Source organism: Diabrotica undecimpunctata, chromosome 8 (assembly GCF_040954645.1).
Source record: "Diabrotica undecimpunctata isolate CICGRU chromosome 8, icDiaUnde3, whole genome shotgun sequence".
NCBI classification, from domain to species: Eukaryota; Metazoa; Arthropoda; class Insecta; order Coleoptera; family Chrysomelidae; genus Diabrotica; species Diabrotica undecimpunctata.
Genome location: NC_092810.1, coordinates 25988886 through 26005903, shown reverse-complemented (window position 1 = coordinate 26005903; position 17018 = coordinate 25988886). Strand labels below are relative to the sequence as shown.

At 36.1% G+C, this 17018-nt stretch overlaps 1 protein-coding gene across 1 annotated transcript in view; it reads right to left on the bottom strand.

Moving 5' to 3' along the window:
- Positions 1-1752: 1752 nt before the first annotated feature.
- opa (Zic family member odd paired) overlaps positions 1753-17018 on the bottom strand; it is a 110884-nt gene continuing 95618 nt past the window's right edge. The window contains exons 2-3 of the mRNA XM_072539906.1: positions 8385-8554; positions 1753-4729 (exon numbers count right to left, since the gene is read on the bottom strand). Coding sequence (XP_072396007.1) covers positions 4484-4729; positions 8385-8554 — 416 coding nt within the window. The 3' untranslated portion in view covers positions 1753-4483. The remainder of the gene's footprint in view (positions 4730-8384; positions 8555-17018) is intronic.

Below are 17018 nucleotides of genomic sequence, written 5' to 3'. Positions count from 1 at the left end.
TACTGCTAGAGAGACTAATGAAAGCTGGTACCCCCTCGTATGTCTTAAACTAAACTCTACATATTGATCTAAACATATCAACAACAGTACTTAGTACAAATCAAGTATCGACAACGCGCTTTAGATCATGTAAAAAATCTTCTAAGATAACTATTTAATCTACTATTAGTTGATAGAAGACTTAAAAGATATTGGCCAGAAGACTCGAGTGAACAATAGTACTTGAGGATCATCCTTCTTACTATAGATAAAAACATCTTGGACTGTTTTTGATGGTTGGAAAACTTTTTCTATTGTGTGTTTAATAGTTTGAACTTTCCCACAATCGTGTGAAGAAATTTATAATTTACCCCACTTGTGCAGCAGACGATCACATGGACTATATGAAGTCGTGATGTGATTTAGTGTTCACCAGGTTTTGCGTGCTAAGTAAAAGTCCGAAAAGGTTTCAGTTATGCAGGACATATATCGTTAGGTTAGGTTAGGTTAAATTGCAGGGCCTATTGTAAGTCTTTACACGCCGATACGGATCAGTTGCCCGTGAGCACCCCATATGTACCTAAGTGTCAAGCCTCTACTTTCCACTCGCCTTCAACAGGAACATAGCACACTCCTCTCGTAAACACCAACAACACAGTCTTTGAATCTGAACCGATTAAACAGCGTCTCTCCGAGGTTGAATTTGCTCTGAAAAAGCTTAAGTTAAACAAAGCAGTAGGCTATGATTTCATCACCGTATCTGAAGGAAGAATATTACATCGATATACAGATAATATCAGATCCCGACATTTATGTTCTGTTGATTATACAAGAACTTTGATAAAGTTAGTTAGGACAAATTATGGAAGATACTGATGGCAATATGTGTAACTAAACATTTGACTTACATTATTAGCAAACTGTATGAAGATAACTTGACTTTGGCATAAGTATATTCGAATGAATGGATACCTATCTGACGAATGCACTTTAAAGATGGGAGTACGCCAAGGGTGAGTTTTATCTCCCTTATTATTTAACATCTATACAGAGTTCATACGGGACGCCCTCTTTGCACTAAGTTTATTACTGCAGAAATCAAAGGAAAGACGTCTTTGCTGTATTTATTGACTATGAAAAGGCCTTTGATCGAGTACATACATCATCAAGTCGAGATCAAAGGAAAGACGTCTTTGCTGTATTTATTGACTATGAAAAGGCCTTTGATCAAGTACAGCATCACAAATTAATTACAATATTAAAAGATAAAGGAGTTGATAGTCAAGACATACGATTCATAGAAAAGTTATACTGGCGTCAAACAGCGACAGCTCGCATAAATGGAAAATCAACAGAAATATGTAAAATACAAAGAGGTGTCAGACAGGGTTGTATACTATCCCCACTGTTATTTAATTTATATTCAGATAGAATATTTAAAGAAACGCTGCATAATTTGGAATGGGGCGTGAAAGTTAATGGAATTCTGATAAATACAATCAGATATGCAGACGATATAGTTATTTTAAGTGATGACATGAATGGATTACAATGCCTTTTAAATGCCATTGATACAGTGGGAAGAGAGTTTGGCCTAAACATAAACTGTTCAAAAACAAAACACATGGTGTTTAGCCGTTTAGCACATCAAGATGCACGATTATATGTTGATGGTCATATAATTCAAAGAGTGTCCAGTTTTAATTATCTTGGTTGCCATATTACTGAACAACTAGATCCAGATCAAGAGATAAAACATAGAATCGAGATAGAACACGACATTTTTAAAAATGAAGTCATTCTTCTGTAATGATAACTTGCAACTTCAACTTCGAAAGCGCATGGTTAAGTGCTACCAAAGAATATAGACGCTTATAGCGTCTATCTTCTTTGGTGCTACATTTGGTCAGTCCTCTTATACGGTGTCGAAGCATGGACATTAAAAATATCCACCATTAATCGTCTGGAGGCCTTTGGAATGTGGCTGCACAGACGTATACTAAAAATTCCATGGACGGCTATGCTGACAAATGTGGCAGTCCTTGAGAGAGCAAATGCTACTCGCAAGCTGCTTGATAACATCAAATGTAGAAAGATGGCCTATTTTGGACACGTAGTAAGGGGAGACTGATATAATATTCTTCAACTTATTATGATGGGTAAAATCGAAGGACGCAGAGGAATTAGTAGAAAGCAGGCCTCTTGGTTGAAGAATATCAGGGAGTGGACAGGAATGAGGAAAGCTGAGCAACTTTATAGAATAGCTCAAGACAGAGACAGTTTCGCCATGTTAATCGCCAATGTCAAGGGGACTTGATAGGGCACGTTAAGAAGAAGACACGAGTTCATAATGAGCAGAGTTTTGGATGGTTGGGAGAGAGGAGTGCCTAGGTGGTGTCAAGATATCTAACTTGCGTTTCGCAGACGACACTAGATCTCTAGCCTTTACTCCAGAAGAAATTACTAACTTAGAAAATTAAAAAAACTCGAGGTAGAAAGTGCTAAGTATGTACTCATGGTTCACTACAACAAAATCAAAATCATAGTTATTGATCGGTAACAGCACTTCCCTAAAACACGAACTATTGCGAAGTGAGAGGTAGTCTCCTCTATGATATATCTATTCGAAATTCGAAGTTGCATACAACTAGCACAAGCAGCAATGACTGAACTAAACAGGGTATGGCGTGATTGTCACATTACTATGACAAACAAGAAGAGACTCATTCCAACTGTGGTCTTTACCACATTTTACTATGCATGCAAGATATGGACAGTCAAAGAATCAGATAGACGACGCATAGACTCTTTTGAAATGTGGATATGAAGACGACTGCTTCGAATTCCATGGACCGCTCGCCGCACAAATGTCTCGGTTCTAGATGAAATTAAACAGCGTCTCTCTGGTACTGTATTCTCTAAAATTTTAAAGTTCTTTACATCATTAATCAATAATGAAACTTTTCGATTAAACCACAATACATCTGCTAAGATGTTACTGGCTATGACGATAATGTCGTTAGGTTGGTCTTCAAATCATTCATGAACTCACATGGTAGTTATGTTTTAAGGGCGTTTGTGTTGGTATTTTTCTAGGTAAGTATGTTTTGTTAGGTTAGGTTAGGTTAGGTAAACGAAATTATTAGACAAAAGAACCAAAATGACTATCTACAGAACACTGATTAGACCCGTAGTAACCTATGGATGTGAAACTTGGGTAATGACGAAAAAAGATGAAGCCCATCTGGACATTCGAGAGAAAAATACTGAGGAAAGTATATGGCCCGGTACAAGAGGAAGATGGCACATGGAGAATCAGGAGAAACGACGAGGTTAATGAGTTAAATGAAGGTTATGACATTGTAAGATTTGTGAAAAGTCAAAGACTGTCATGGCTGTGACATGTGCAGAGACAAAACGATGCAAAAACAACAAAGAAAATGTTACAATGGAAGCCCTTAGGAAGGCGAAAAAAAGGAAGGCCCAGAACGAGATGGTTGGATGACGTGGAAGACGACCTGAAAACAATAAACATAAGACAATGGAGAAGAAGGGCACAAGAGAGATCTGAATGGAAGGACATAGCCAGACAGGCAAAGACCCATCCAGGGTTATGATGCCAAAAGAAGAAGAAGAAGAAGTATGTTTTGTATAAACTTGTCTGCGTGTTAGTTGGAGGAGAAATGGCGACGCAGTATTGGTTAGTACTGGTTGCCTAGAACTCGATGTCTTTACCATTTTGTATTCATTTTACTTATATATTTTAGGGCATTCCCTCTTAACAATGCTGAATCCGCCGCTGTCTAAAAATGGAAATTGTAAATGAATATTTAATAAAATTTATCTATGTAAGACTTTTAACGTCTAGTCTAGTTTGTCTTAAAAAACAATGTGTTGATATTTCTCTAGACGAGAAACGAATTTACATGTTTTATCCTTATCCTATCCTTAAGAATTATTTTAATGCTTAAAACTTGTAATACTACTTTGTTTGTAATTTATATTATAAATTTCTATTATACTAGACAATCTTCTTTCTGTTGCTTGGAAAATGTTAGCATTTTGTGACTGGCTGTATGGTACTGGTTTATGTCAATAAAAAAATAATAATTACATGAAAATCAGAAGCAGAACACTCGGAAGAGAGTGGTTTTGGACCGAATATAATCATTTGCAAATAATTGCCAAAAAAAGTCTTTTCTAGTCGAGAAATTATGAAAAACTACTATATAAACCAAAATACATGGTACTGCAAACTTATGCAGAATTGGGCAAAATAAATTATTATGATGACTCCTTTACGTGAGCACTATTCATTCAATGGCGTATCTCAAAGTGTTTAAATTTACGGTTTCTATTAAAAACTTTAAAATTTTATTAAAAAAAAAAACAATATAAAAGTGACTCAAACTAACAACTTTTTGGTAATTTCTTATCCTGCAAGTTCAAAAATCAGTGCATTACAAAGAATATTTCAAAATTAAACACGAAAACTAAAAAAAGACTAATAGGCTGCCGTCGCGCCACTGTGATGAAGGTTTCCGAAGTGTCCTAAGCTTCCCAGAGGATCCGGGGGAGCTGGTGTGGGTTGGCACACGTACCAATCACTTAACGAGGTAGTGCCAGGAACCTGTGAGGGCATCTGGACGTGGGGAGAGGCAGCAACGGATATACTTCCCGCCGATGAGGAATTTGATTCTTCTCCGTCGCTTTCGTAGTGGTGAGGTGATCTTCCGGAGCAACCGTGTACCTAGAAAGAAAATTTTGATTAGGACGACAATTTACAACTCAAAACTGAAAGATAAGAACCAATAGCAAGTAATAGTTTCCGAAAGAAAATGTTTATGTTTTTTCATTCCACACTCCTGTCTTTTTCAAGGATAAGTATATCAGTTCTACAGGAGGTTAAAAATTTAAACAATTACCAACCAGATTGACTGAATGGATACGCAATGAAAAAACTAGGTAGATGTTGTGTGAGTGCAGTACGAACAACCAAAACTAGAGAAAGATAAATAATTAGCAATATAATTAGCAAACCAGCAATAAGAAATTTAGAGTTCAAATGTAGACAGATTCTTCTTCTTCTTCTTCTTCTTTCTTGTATGCATACTTTAAAGCCTGTTTCTTCTTCAATATTAGCCTCCTAAATTGTTTAAATTATCGCACTACCTTTTTCTTGGTCTGTCAATACTTCTTCGTCTATTTGGGTGACATCTCGTGCTATTCGTACTATCCTATCCTCTGCCATTCTACTAATATGTTCGTTCCACTCCTGTTTCCGTTTTGTCACCCATCCATTTATGTCTTCTATATTGTATGCGTTTCTTATGTTTTCGCTTCTCTCTCTATCCAACAGACTTTTTCCTGATATTCGTCGGAGTATTTTCATCTCTGTTGTTTCTAGTAGTCGTCTCGTATTAGGTGTGTCAGGTCTTGTCTCCGCCGTGTATGTTAATATAGGTCTAATTGCTGCTTTATAGATTCTTGTTTTTGTGTCTAGTCTTAGTTGTTTGTTCTTCCAGATTGTGTCATTAAGAGATCCCGCCGCTTTACTTGCTTTTAAGCTTTGTTGTCGTACTTCGTCTTCAACATCCCCGTAACTGGTTATATCTATTTCCAGATATCTAAACCTTGCTTTCTGCTTTATTATTTTTTGGTTTTTTCTACTGATATTATCACATTGTATTTCTTGGCTGCTGTATAGAAGATGTGTATTGATCTTTGGAGCTCGTCTTCTGTCTCGGCGATTAATGCGGCGTCGTCTGCATAACATAATATTTGTATTTCTTTGTTCCCCATTCTGTAACCATGACCTTTACGTACTGCTTGTATTATTTCGTCCATTATTATATTATTATTAAAGAGAAGTGGGCTTAACGAGTCACCCTGTCTGACTCCGCTTTGTACAGATATACACTGGATTAGTTTTCCATTTATCTTTGTCTGTATTCGATTATGGAAGAAGATGTTTTTGATGGTTTGTATAATATTTATTGGTGTGTTTCTTTTATACAGTAGGTGTAAGACGTCTTCGACTTGGATGCGATCGAAAGCCTTTGTCAGGTCTATAAAACATATATATGCTAATTTATTGTACTCGATGGTTTTTTCTGTGATTTGTATTAGTATAAACACGGCGTCTACGCAGGATCTTCTTGATCTGAATCATTGTTGTTTATCCGATAAAGTTGTCAGTTTATTGATTTTGTTGGTTAGGACTCTTGTGGTAAGCTTAAGTGCGGTATTCAGTAGATTTATACCTCTATAAATTAATTAATTATCTCTGGAAAAATTAATTTTTTTACTTAATTATTTATTTATTATTTATTTTAGATACAATTTCTTTATACAAGTTGGTATCTGGAACCCCACTTTTCTTCAGTCGGTATCTGGAACTTTTTTTTGCAATCTGATTTGCTCTGTCATTACTGATATGCTCATAAAAACCTTGCTCAGCTATAAAAATAGGTCATCTGAGAGTGTGTTGTACTTTGTTGACGTGAAGGCATTTACCATCAAACCTCATAGTCAAAACATTATTCCTTCGTTTTCTGAGCATCTCAGTACAGAACATACAATTACAAGGATTAAAATGGAAGTACAAAATAATGGGTCACCTTTTTTTATCACTGTATTAGTCATTCATAGATCGAATGGTTTATTCGATATATAGAAAACCAACTTATCCAAATCGATATTTAGGCGACGGTGATAATAGTATATTACTTTATGGGGCGGAGAAGCATGACTTTTCTTGACGCGCCCGATATTACGCGCCGAACGAAGTGAGGCGCGTAATAGAGGGCAAGTCAAGAAAAGTCGCTTCTTTGCCGAATAAAGTATACTATTTTTTCTTCAAACGTAGCAATTTTCAACCATAAATAGTATAATTCATAAGCTATTTTTACTCGAAATTAACTGTGACAACTATTAAAGTCATCTAGATGTTAGAAATTAAAATAATTAAGTCGTCGGTGGGATTTGCGTCTCCCTGGTTACAGTTGTTTGACAGTTGTTTGCAATTATTAAAGACAGCTTATTGTTGTTGCAACCGCAAGCGCAAATTTAGTGAGAAAATGGAAAACCTAAACGAAATTGAGTCCGCGGCTAATGATGCAGTAGCACGTTTGGGGCCCTCCAAGTCCGATAAGAACTATAATGCTCAAAAAATTTACTTTACTAAATTTATATAAACCCTCATGATTCGCCAACATCGGGAATGATTGCTGAAAGTTGTTCTCGACCATCAGTATCATCAACAATTACCAATGCGTATCAAGAGTCGGGAACATTTTTGCACGGTTTCAATTTTGAAAATGCCTCATTAACTAATTGTACTTTTAATATTACTATAAATGAAAATGATGTTTAATTATTGTTAATGACATTTGTATTGTTGCTTTGTGACATGTTTCATATTGTTGCCATGATAACATTTTTCCCTCCGCCGTAAAGAAATGGGAAAAAAAACTGCTGCCGGCGGAGACATCAAACTTTGACAGGATCAAGTTAGATAAGTAATGTCATCATTATTTGACGTTTGAAGAAAAAAATCGTTTATCACCGTCGATGGTTTTATCTTTCACCTTAAAGACAAACTTTCTCATCTTCAAAGGATGTCTATTTAAGTTCACAATACAAAAAATACAAATCACAATATCATAGATTCACTAGATTTTGTCCTTTTCTCTCATTTTTCAATAAGAAAACTACCAAGAAACTGTATATTTCATGTACCAATATTCCAATATTCTTTCCAAAAATCTCCTAGTTCAGAATCCAAAAGATTACTCTAGATTCCCTTATATTTCCACGTGCATGTAACTCGGATCCTACTCCTTTTGCATCTGTCGTCTGCCTTCCCGATTTTTGCCCTATCGGACTGAGGCAATAAGCAAAATACTTCGGAAAGAAGACATCACTGTCTTTCTCTTCTTGTAATGTATATCCCATCCTCTGTTTCTGTAGTGACGTGTAAATCAATGAAATTGGATGAAAATCGATGAAAAAAAAATCCCTACTTCCATTCCTAAAAACTGCGTAATGCGGTAGAAAGATTTCCCGAGAATATAAACAAAGAGGAATACTACGGATCGTAGGAAACATCAGAAAACTGTTTTGATCGGTTTTGAACAGTTTTAATAAATTTCTTATCTCTAATAGTTATAGATACCAGTTGTTAATTGTTAGATTATCACAAACATTTTGTAAAGTCTTAATATTTTATGATTAATAAAATTTCTAGTAAAGTGATTAAAAAAACCATTTGCACTCCGACCATCATATTTACTATTAATAACCAGTGGTTTAAAATATGCAAATGACGGCTTCATCGGAAAATAAATTGAAGTGATTATAATATTAACATATCCCATTAACAATACAAAAAATATTTATAATACCTTCATGTGCTTCCTGAGAGATGAGGGATGAGTGTACGATTTATCACAGCCTGCTATTCGGCAGTTGTAGGGTTTGTCTGACGTATGAACATGAGAGTGTTTTTTCCTGTCTGACGAGTTGGCGAAACGCCTATCACAACCTTCGAATTCGCACTTGAACGGTTTTTCGCCTGAAACAAATAGAAAACGAATGTTTAGAAATGTTTATAAGTATAAGAGATTGTATAAAAAACATGTCAAACATAAAATGATCATAATATGGCGCAGTCAGTAAGATTCTATTAAAAACGATTTATTGTAACATATAACCCATATAAAATAATATTTGTAGTTCATAAAATTATTTTTTCAACTCACTGTACCGTTTATAATTTTTAGTGCGCGCTCAAAGCATCCAATACATTTGAGCTTATTATTGAGTCTAAGATTCATTCACCCCATAAATCACAAATTTTTAATTAAACACAGCTACAAAATCGGTAGTTATTCTTAATATATATTTGAAAATACTATTATTTTATATGCTGATGATAAATGATCAACAATGACTTGAAATGACTGTAAAATTAAAGGGAACAAGAAAAATCCGTAAAGATAGAGGTAGGTAGAGGTAGTTGGAAACTACTACACTATGTATTTTCTGGTGGTCGAGATTCTATAGAGATCCAAGTAAAAACGTAAACTCTATGAACTGTTCAAAGAGACACCGATCTTAGAAATTTTTAAACTCCAAAAACTTCGATGGTCGGATCATGTAGTGAGAATGGAGACCGAAAGATTGTCGAAAAGATTCCCTAGATAGTAAAATTTAGGGCGCCAGACCAAAAGGAACGCCATGGGAAAGGTGGGAGGATAAAAGAAGTGGAAGCGCAAAATTTGCTAGACGTGAAAACCTGGAAAAGATCTGCGTGGGTCCGGCAAGGGTGGAAACATGATTTGGAGGAGACCAAAGCTCGATTTGGGCTGTAGTGGTATTGGAGAGATAGATTTATTTTTTTCCTTTATACTAGAACTTTTATTGCTGAATCCAAACCGGTCTTTAGTTTTTATGTTCAAAACGGTTAGAATCTTATCCTAATAGGTCACTGATGAATATACTGGACAGAAGATAACTCTAAACTCTAAGCTAGTGCAATGAGACGTCTTAGAAGAGTGAAAGGCTTAAAAGGGTTGAAAAAACTGACATGATTAGGGAACAAAATGAAAACAATGTATGAGGGGAGTGAAAGAAAATCTAGTAACTAAACAAATACTTAATTAGTATTAGAAAGAAAGAAAGAACTGTAAAACGCCTCATGAGAAGGAGCGAATTTTGATGCCGAAACAGGTAGTAAATGGCTTTGGGATCAAACGAGAAAACAGGATAGGTAATACAAAAATTATTAGAATATAGATTACCTGAAGATAGGAGAAACAAGGGTATGGCCTAGAAAAAGGGTAGACGATAAAAGATATAGATTGTACAAAGTACAAATTTCTGGAGGCATTTGGGGGAAATTTATGTGATGGAACAGAAGCGAGATACGCAAGAACAGACGATGATAGAGATACAATTATGAACCGGAACCCAGAGAAATATGTTTATTAAACAGTCATAAAGCCAACAGTAAAATATGCTTCAGAGACAATCACTTTCACAACAAAGGAGGACGAATCTTCAAAAAACAATTTATCTCAAGATGTCTAACGAAAACTGAACACGACCATAGAAAAACGATGCAACATACACGGCTTGTTCATCTTTGGCCCAGAAACAAATTATTGGCAAATATATCTACAAATAATTACCACTATACTTAAGGCACATATCCCATTGTTTCACCAACCGATGTATAGCCTGTTTAAAGAATTTTTTTGGCTGTTGCTCGAAGAATTCTTTTACGGCATTTTGTAGTTCTTCGTCCGTCTGAACAAAATCACATTTTAACGCCGTTATCTCTTTGCAGTAGTCCAGAAGACGTGAAAATCGCAAGGCGGTAAATCCGGACTATAAGGTGGATGCTCCAATATCCTCCATTTCTTTCGTTGTAGATTTTATTTCACTACTTTGGTAACATGAGGCCGAGCATTATAGTGTAGAAGAATGGCACCACGTGGGAGCTTCCCTGGATGTTTTCGTCTTACTGCTTGTTCAAACTTTAGCTTTACGTTGATATACACTCTAGGTTCTATAAACTTTAGTAAAAGTTCTTAATAACGATGGTGAACTAATGAAAGAAGACGAATGAAAGTGAGCGAAACATTAAAAATAAGTAAAAGAATAAAATCGATATAATAAGCGATATAATAAGAGAAAATGTCAGAAATTGACAGATTCACTACATAATAAAAATGATCAAGAAAAATATTTAGAATTACAAATAGCCGTTACATTAAATATTTCCTAACAACTTTTGTCAGAATTGTTATTAATTTCTCCGCCTCATTGTTGTGGTTACGGATATTGAGCTGGTATTAATCCAAAACTTCCCTATGCATATAATTTACCTACTTAAAACCACACCTTTGTACCCGCTCCGATATTCCCGAAGAAAAGATTTATTGTAACCTCAAGAGAGAGCAAAATTCAAAGATCGTTTATCAAATTTCATACGCATCACCGACTATGAGTTCTCTTCTCTTCCAAAATTTCCGAATAATGGGCCCGTTCAACGGCGGCGGTCAACAAAAAACTAATAAAAAGAATATTTACTACAGTTTTTTCTTTGAAGTAGGCTTTGACATGTGAAACAGTCCGAATGTTTTTATTTGGTCAGTGAGTGTGTGAGTTTACCTGGATGACGTGGGATCCTTCAGTGTTTTAAGTTGTTAAGAATTTGAATTTTTACTAAGAACTTTAGATAAGCCTTTTATTTGACTATAGTTATCAATTCACATCGCCAATAATACTAGTTAACAGCTACGCTTATTTGAGTACCAATATAAGTAAGATTATATTAAAGTAAAATTAAATTTGAAAAACAGCAGCTTTTTAAAAATAAGCAAAATTTTCAAGATCAATGATTTGCTAATAAAAACTAAGAGTCGCCTTCTTCCATGACATATATTTTCGGTTTTTCTTTACAGAGTAAAATCTTGGACACTAACGGAAGCATCTCTTAAACTACTGGAGGCCTTTGAGGTTTGGTGCTACAGAAGCATATATCAAATCTTCCGGGTGGATCCTTTATCAAAAAGTATATACCATGCGAAGACTATGTAAAAAATGTGAAATTTAAAATGTTTGAAGGTGTGCAAGTGGGAACATCTGGATCACAAAATGAGAAATCAATAGCGGTCTGGTCGAAATCAATGCAGAAGTCAGAATGGTGACCTATTAACAACAAGGAAATATGTATTGAATAGATGGGTGGAATACTTTAACTAGGCACTTAATATAGAGGAGGAAGAAGAAAACCTTGAAGACAAAGGGGATGAAGTAACGGAAACAGACGAGAGGAAAGAGGAACCACCAACGATTCTTGAAGTTGCAGTTAAAAAATTAGCCAGAAACAAATCACCTGTAATAGATAATCTCCCAGCTGAACTATATAAAGGAGGTATCCACCATACCATAATGGCATTACAGCAGCTTATAAAAGAAATATGGACAAAAAAATCTCTTCCCAATTATTGGAATATTGAAATACTGTGCAACATACAAAGGATGTTACATAATGTGGAAACTTTCTAATAAAATTTGGAGATGCGGAAAGTGGCCCAGAGAATGGCGCACATCTTTGTGCATACCTATCCATAAAAAAGGATCAACTACAAAGTGTAGTAATTATCGTACCATCTCACTGATTTCCCATCCAAGCAAAATATTACTAAGAATCATTAAACGCCGTTTGCAACAATACTTAGACAAACAAATTCCCCAAGAACAAGCAGGCTTTGTCAAAGGGAAGGGTACAAGAGAAATAATCCTTAATATGCGGCAGCTCATAGAAAAGGCCCGCGAATTTAAAATTCCAATAATAATCTGTTTTCTAGACTACCAAAACGCATTTGATTGTGTGAAGTGGGAAGTTCTCTGGACAGTTCTTCATGAGATGGGAGTTCCAGATCATTTGGCAATATTAATTAAAAACTTATACGAAGATAACTCAGTTAAAATAAAAATTGAAAACCAGCAATCTGATACCTTCAAAACCAGCAGAGGTGTACGACAAGGGTGCATACTATCTCCAGACCTGTTCAATTTATATGGAGAATACATAATGAGGAACGCACTCGATGGATGGAGAGGCGGCATCTCCATTGCAGGAAAAAAGATCTCAAACTTAAGATTCGCAGACGATACAACACTGATAGCAACATCTGAAGAGGAGATGTCGAGACTGATAAAGAGAGTAGAAACCGAAAGCAACAAGTGTGGGCTCAAGATTAATAATCAGAAAACAAAAATCATGATTGTGGACCACGCGAATATCCTCCAAACAACAGGCGCCCTAAATCAATTCGAGAAAGTAGACGAGTTCACGTATCTAGGATCTTCCTTAAGCAATGCAGCCTCCTCCCATACGGAAATTCGCAGAAGAATAGGGATGGCCAAGAACGCGATGAGACGACTGTCAAAAATATGGAAGGACCGCTCTTTATCCAAAAAACTCAAAATGAGACTGGTACGGACACTCATTTTTTCAATCTTCAGTTACGGTGCCGAAACATGGACAATAAAATCAGAGGATAGGAAAAGGATTGACGCATTCGAAATGTGGTGCTGGAGACGAATGCTACGCGTCTCGTGGACGAAGCACAGATCCAATCAGTCGATTCTCGAAGAGCTAAACATTCAGACCAGACTCTCCTCTCAGTGTCTTGCAAATGTTTTAAAGTTTTTTGGCCACATTGCGAGAAGAGACAATGACAACTTAGAAAGACTAATTGTGTGCGGAAACGTAGAAGGACGTAGAGGCAGAGGACGCTCACCTATCCGATGGTCAGATCAAGTACAGAAAGCCACTGGAGAGACGTTTTCCGAGTCCATGAGAGCAGCCCAAAATCGCAAGAGATGGAGAGAATTGACAGCCCGCATTGTAGGAAATCACGATCCTCAGCAATGAGAAAACGACAAGAGAGAGTGCAACATACACAAAAAAGGACAAGGAGATATCTTTGAATGATCTAACCACAGAAAAATTACGCTTCTAAATGCATCGTATAAAATATTTTCCCCAGTACTATGTCACCGTATGGCACCATATTTATGCAGAACGAATAGTGGGAAAATACCAGACTGATTTCAGAGGAGGTGATAAATTGACAGAGACTGGTGACCAGAATAGCAGAGTATGGAAAAGAGTATGGTCTAACAATGAATGTCAAGAAGACGAAATTTATGAGAATATCGAAAACTCAAAGAAATAACGAGAATCTTCTAATAAACGGAACCAACGTCGAACAAGTGGACAAATGCGCATACCTGGGAACAATGATTAACTCCACAAATGATTACAATCAGGAGATCAAAATAAGAATAGAAAAGGCTAGAGCAAATTTCAACAAAATGAGAAGAGTTCTATGTACCAGGGATTTAAAACTGGAACTAAGAGTTAGGTTGGCGAGGTGCTATGTTTTTTCGACTTTATTTTATGGAATGAAATCTTGGACCTTGAATGCGACATCAATGAAAAAACTGGAATCATTTGAGCTGTGGGTGTACAGAAGAATTCTGAAAATATCATGGACAGAACATGTCACAATCATAGAGGTTCTGGGAAGGATGAACAAAGAAATGGAAATTTTAAATACAATAAAAACAAGAAAATTAGAATATCTCGGACATATTACACGTGAAAAGAAATACACCTTGCTCCAACTGATTATGCAGGGAAAGATCCAAGGAAAAAGAAGCATAGGGAGGCGTAGAATGTCATGGCGGCGCAACCTGAGAGAGTGGTACGGATGTACATCAAATGAACTTTTCAGAGCAGCCGTCTCCGGTTGTCCAAGTCCGAATAGCTATGATGATTGCCGACCTCCGCCGCGGAGATGGCACTTGAAGAAGAAGAATATAAATTGACAATTCATCAGATTGCATCGCTGAAACAAATTTTAGAAAAAACACTCGAATATGGCATAGATATTCATCATATGTTTATAGACTACAAAGCGGCCTACGACTCTGTGAATACAAGGGAAATGTTCAAAGCAATGAAAGAGCTAGGAATACCAAATCAGTTGGTAAATTTAACAAAACTAACTCTCGAAAAAGTTGAATGTAGAGTACGAATTTAGGGGGAACTGTCTGAACCGTTTAAAACAAATAATGGGTTGCGCCAGGGAGACCCTGTCTCCTGTATACTGTTCAATCTGGCTCTGGAAAAAGTAATTCGTATGTCACAAATCACAACCATTGATTCAATATATAATAAATCTGTGCAAATTGTTGCCTATGCTGATGATATCAATATTGTTGGAAGAACGACAAACGCTGTAAGAGAGGCGTATGTAGCATTAAAAGAATCAGCTACAGAAATGGGTTTAATAATAAACACCAACAAAACGAAGTATATGAAAATAAGCTCGCAACCAAAATCCTACGACCACTTTTTATATAAAACGACGTCATCGAAGCAGTGAACAAATTTGTATATCTGGGAGCGCTTCGTAACACTGAAAATGCTATTTTGGGCTCAATCTCCTCCTTAAATCCACAATTATATCGAAAAACACAAAAATAAAACTCTACAAAACAATAATACGCCCAGTCCTAACATATGGTTCAGAGACCTGAATTCTAACAAAAAATAATGAAAACATGTTAGGATGTTGCGAAAGAAAAGTACTAAGACGAATGTATGGAGCAGTGAAGTTTGTAGAATATACCAGGAACCAGATATCGTAAAACATATTAAGATAGGACGTCTGAGGTGGATAGGGCATATAATGCGGATGGAACAAAATGACGAAGCTAAAAAAATACTCCTTGATAGACCCATTCGTCAGAGTGGAAGAGGAAGACCCACAACAACGTTCCTTGATAACATCGATGAAGACATGAGAAATATGGGAAAACGTGCTTGACGGAGGAAGGCGATGGATAGCGACGACTGGAGAGAAATTTTCTTGAGGAGGCTAGGACACACATAGGGTTGTGAAGCCAGAATGGTGATGATGATAGCGGTCTGGTCTACTAAAAGCTTTCTTAAACATGTAATTATTAAATTTGTGTCAATTTTGTTGTATTTGTGAAAAATGTTTGCTGAAGTGTGATGTGTTGGGTTTGGATTTTAGCATACCATATGCATCTGGATTCAATAGTAGCTTTGGGTCCCTGCAGGTTGCAAATATGGGCCGTATTTGGATCAGAAGCCCTCATTTCAAACAATCACCAGTTGCGCCTTTTTCTAAGGCTGAAGACATGCAAAAAGCCATGGAGGTTGTTAGCAATAAAGTAATGAATTTAAAAATTGCTAGTAAAAGTTTCAACGTACCAAGATCGTCTTTATAAATATTCTTGAAAATTAAGAAGACTAAAGGCTCAAATGAAAAGGGAATCATTTCAACCCCACAAAAAAAGTATTAGGCAAAAACGAAGTACAGTAGGTTCAACATATTTTATGGAAACTGCACATTATGGTCTAACATGAAAAGACATTTGTATAATGGCACATACATAAGCTACGAAAAATGGATTAATTCATCAATTAAAAAATAACATTGCAGGAAAAGCATGTTGGACGCATTCTGTGGCGTCATAATCATTTCGAAGACCCACTGGAACTTACTTTTCCAGAGCTCTGAGCTTCAACAAAAAAAAAACGTACAGGATTTTTTGAAAAACCAAATATAAGAAACATATTTTTTCTCCATTAGTGTTTACAATGAGGATGAAACTGGATTGCCAAGCGTTCAGCGCGCAAGTTGGACAGGTCGTAGGAAAGAGAGGAAAATAAGAAATTAAGTCTCTAACATCTGCTGAACGTGGATCCCTTGTAACCTTAATTGTAGCAATGTAAGTTGCTCCTCCTGGGTTAATCGCTGATTTCTTCCGCGAAAAATTGAAATGACAAGTTACTAGGGGTGCTCCACCTAGGTCATTATATGCGGTTCATCCAAGCAGTTGGATAGAACACAATTTGTTTACAGAATGGATGAAAGAGTTTATAAATTTCGTGAAACTAACAAAAGAGTATCATTTCCTTCTAGTATCCACTTGATGGCCATTATAGCCACACGTGCAAGTTGGAAGTGATTAATTTGGTTATAGAAAACTTTGCTTTTATAATTTTCTTACGTCCTCATACCACATATAAGCTTCAACCTCTTTATAAAACTTACACATAGACAGCTTTAATGCATACTACAGCGAGGAAATAAGAAATTAGATTCGTGTAAAGCAATGCTCCCTCACAAAATTTGACTTAGCCGAATTTTTAGGCAAGGTTTTTAAAGTCACGGAAAAAATTGTCAGGTTAAAGGAAATCTACCACTTTCTGAATCTGAACGATGTTGACATTGAAAAACTTGGATAAGACACAATAGATGACCAAGATGAAGAGTGCATATTTTGTGATGAGCGATTTTAAACAGACAGAAAGGTTTTTGTTTAATGCCTTATGCGTAATTGCTGGGCACATGGGCTATGTTCGGGAGTTGTGAAAGACATATTTGCAAATAGCTTCAATTTATTTTTGTTTTACTAAC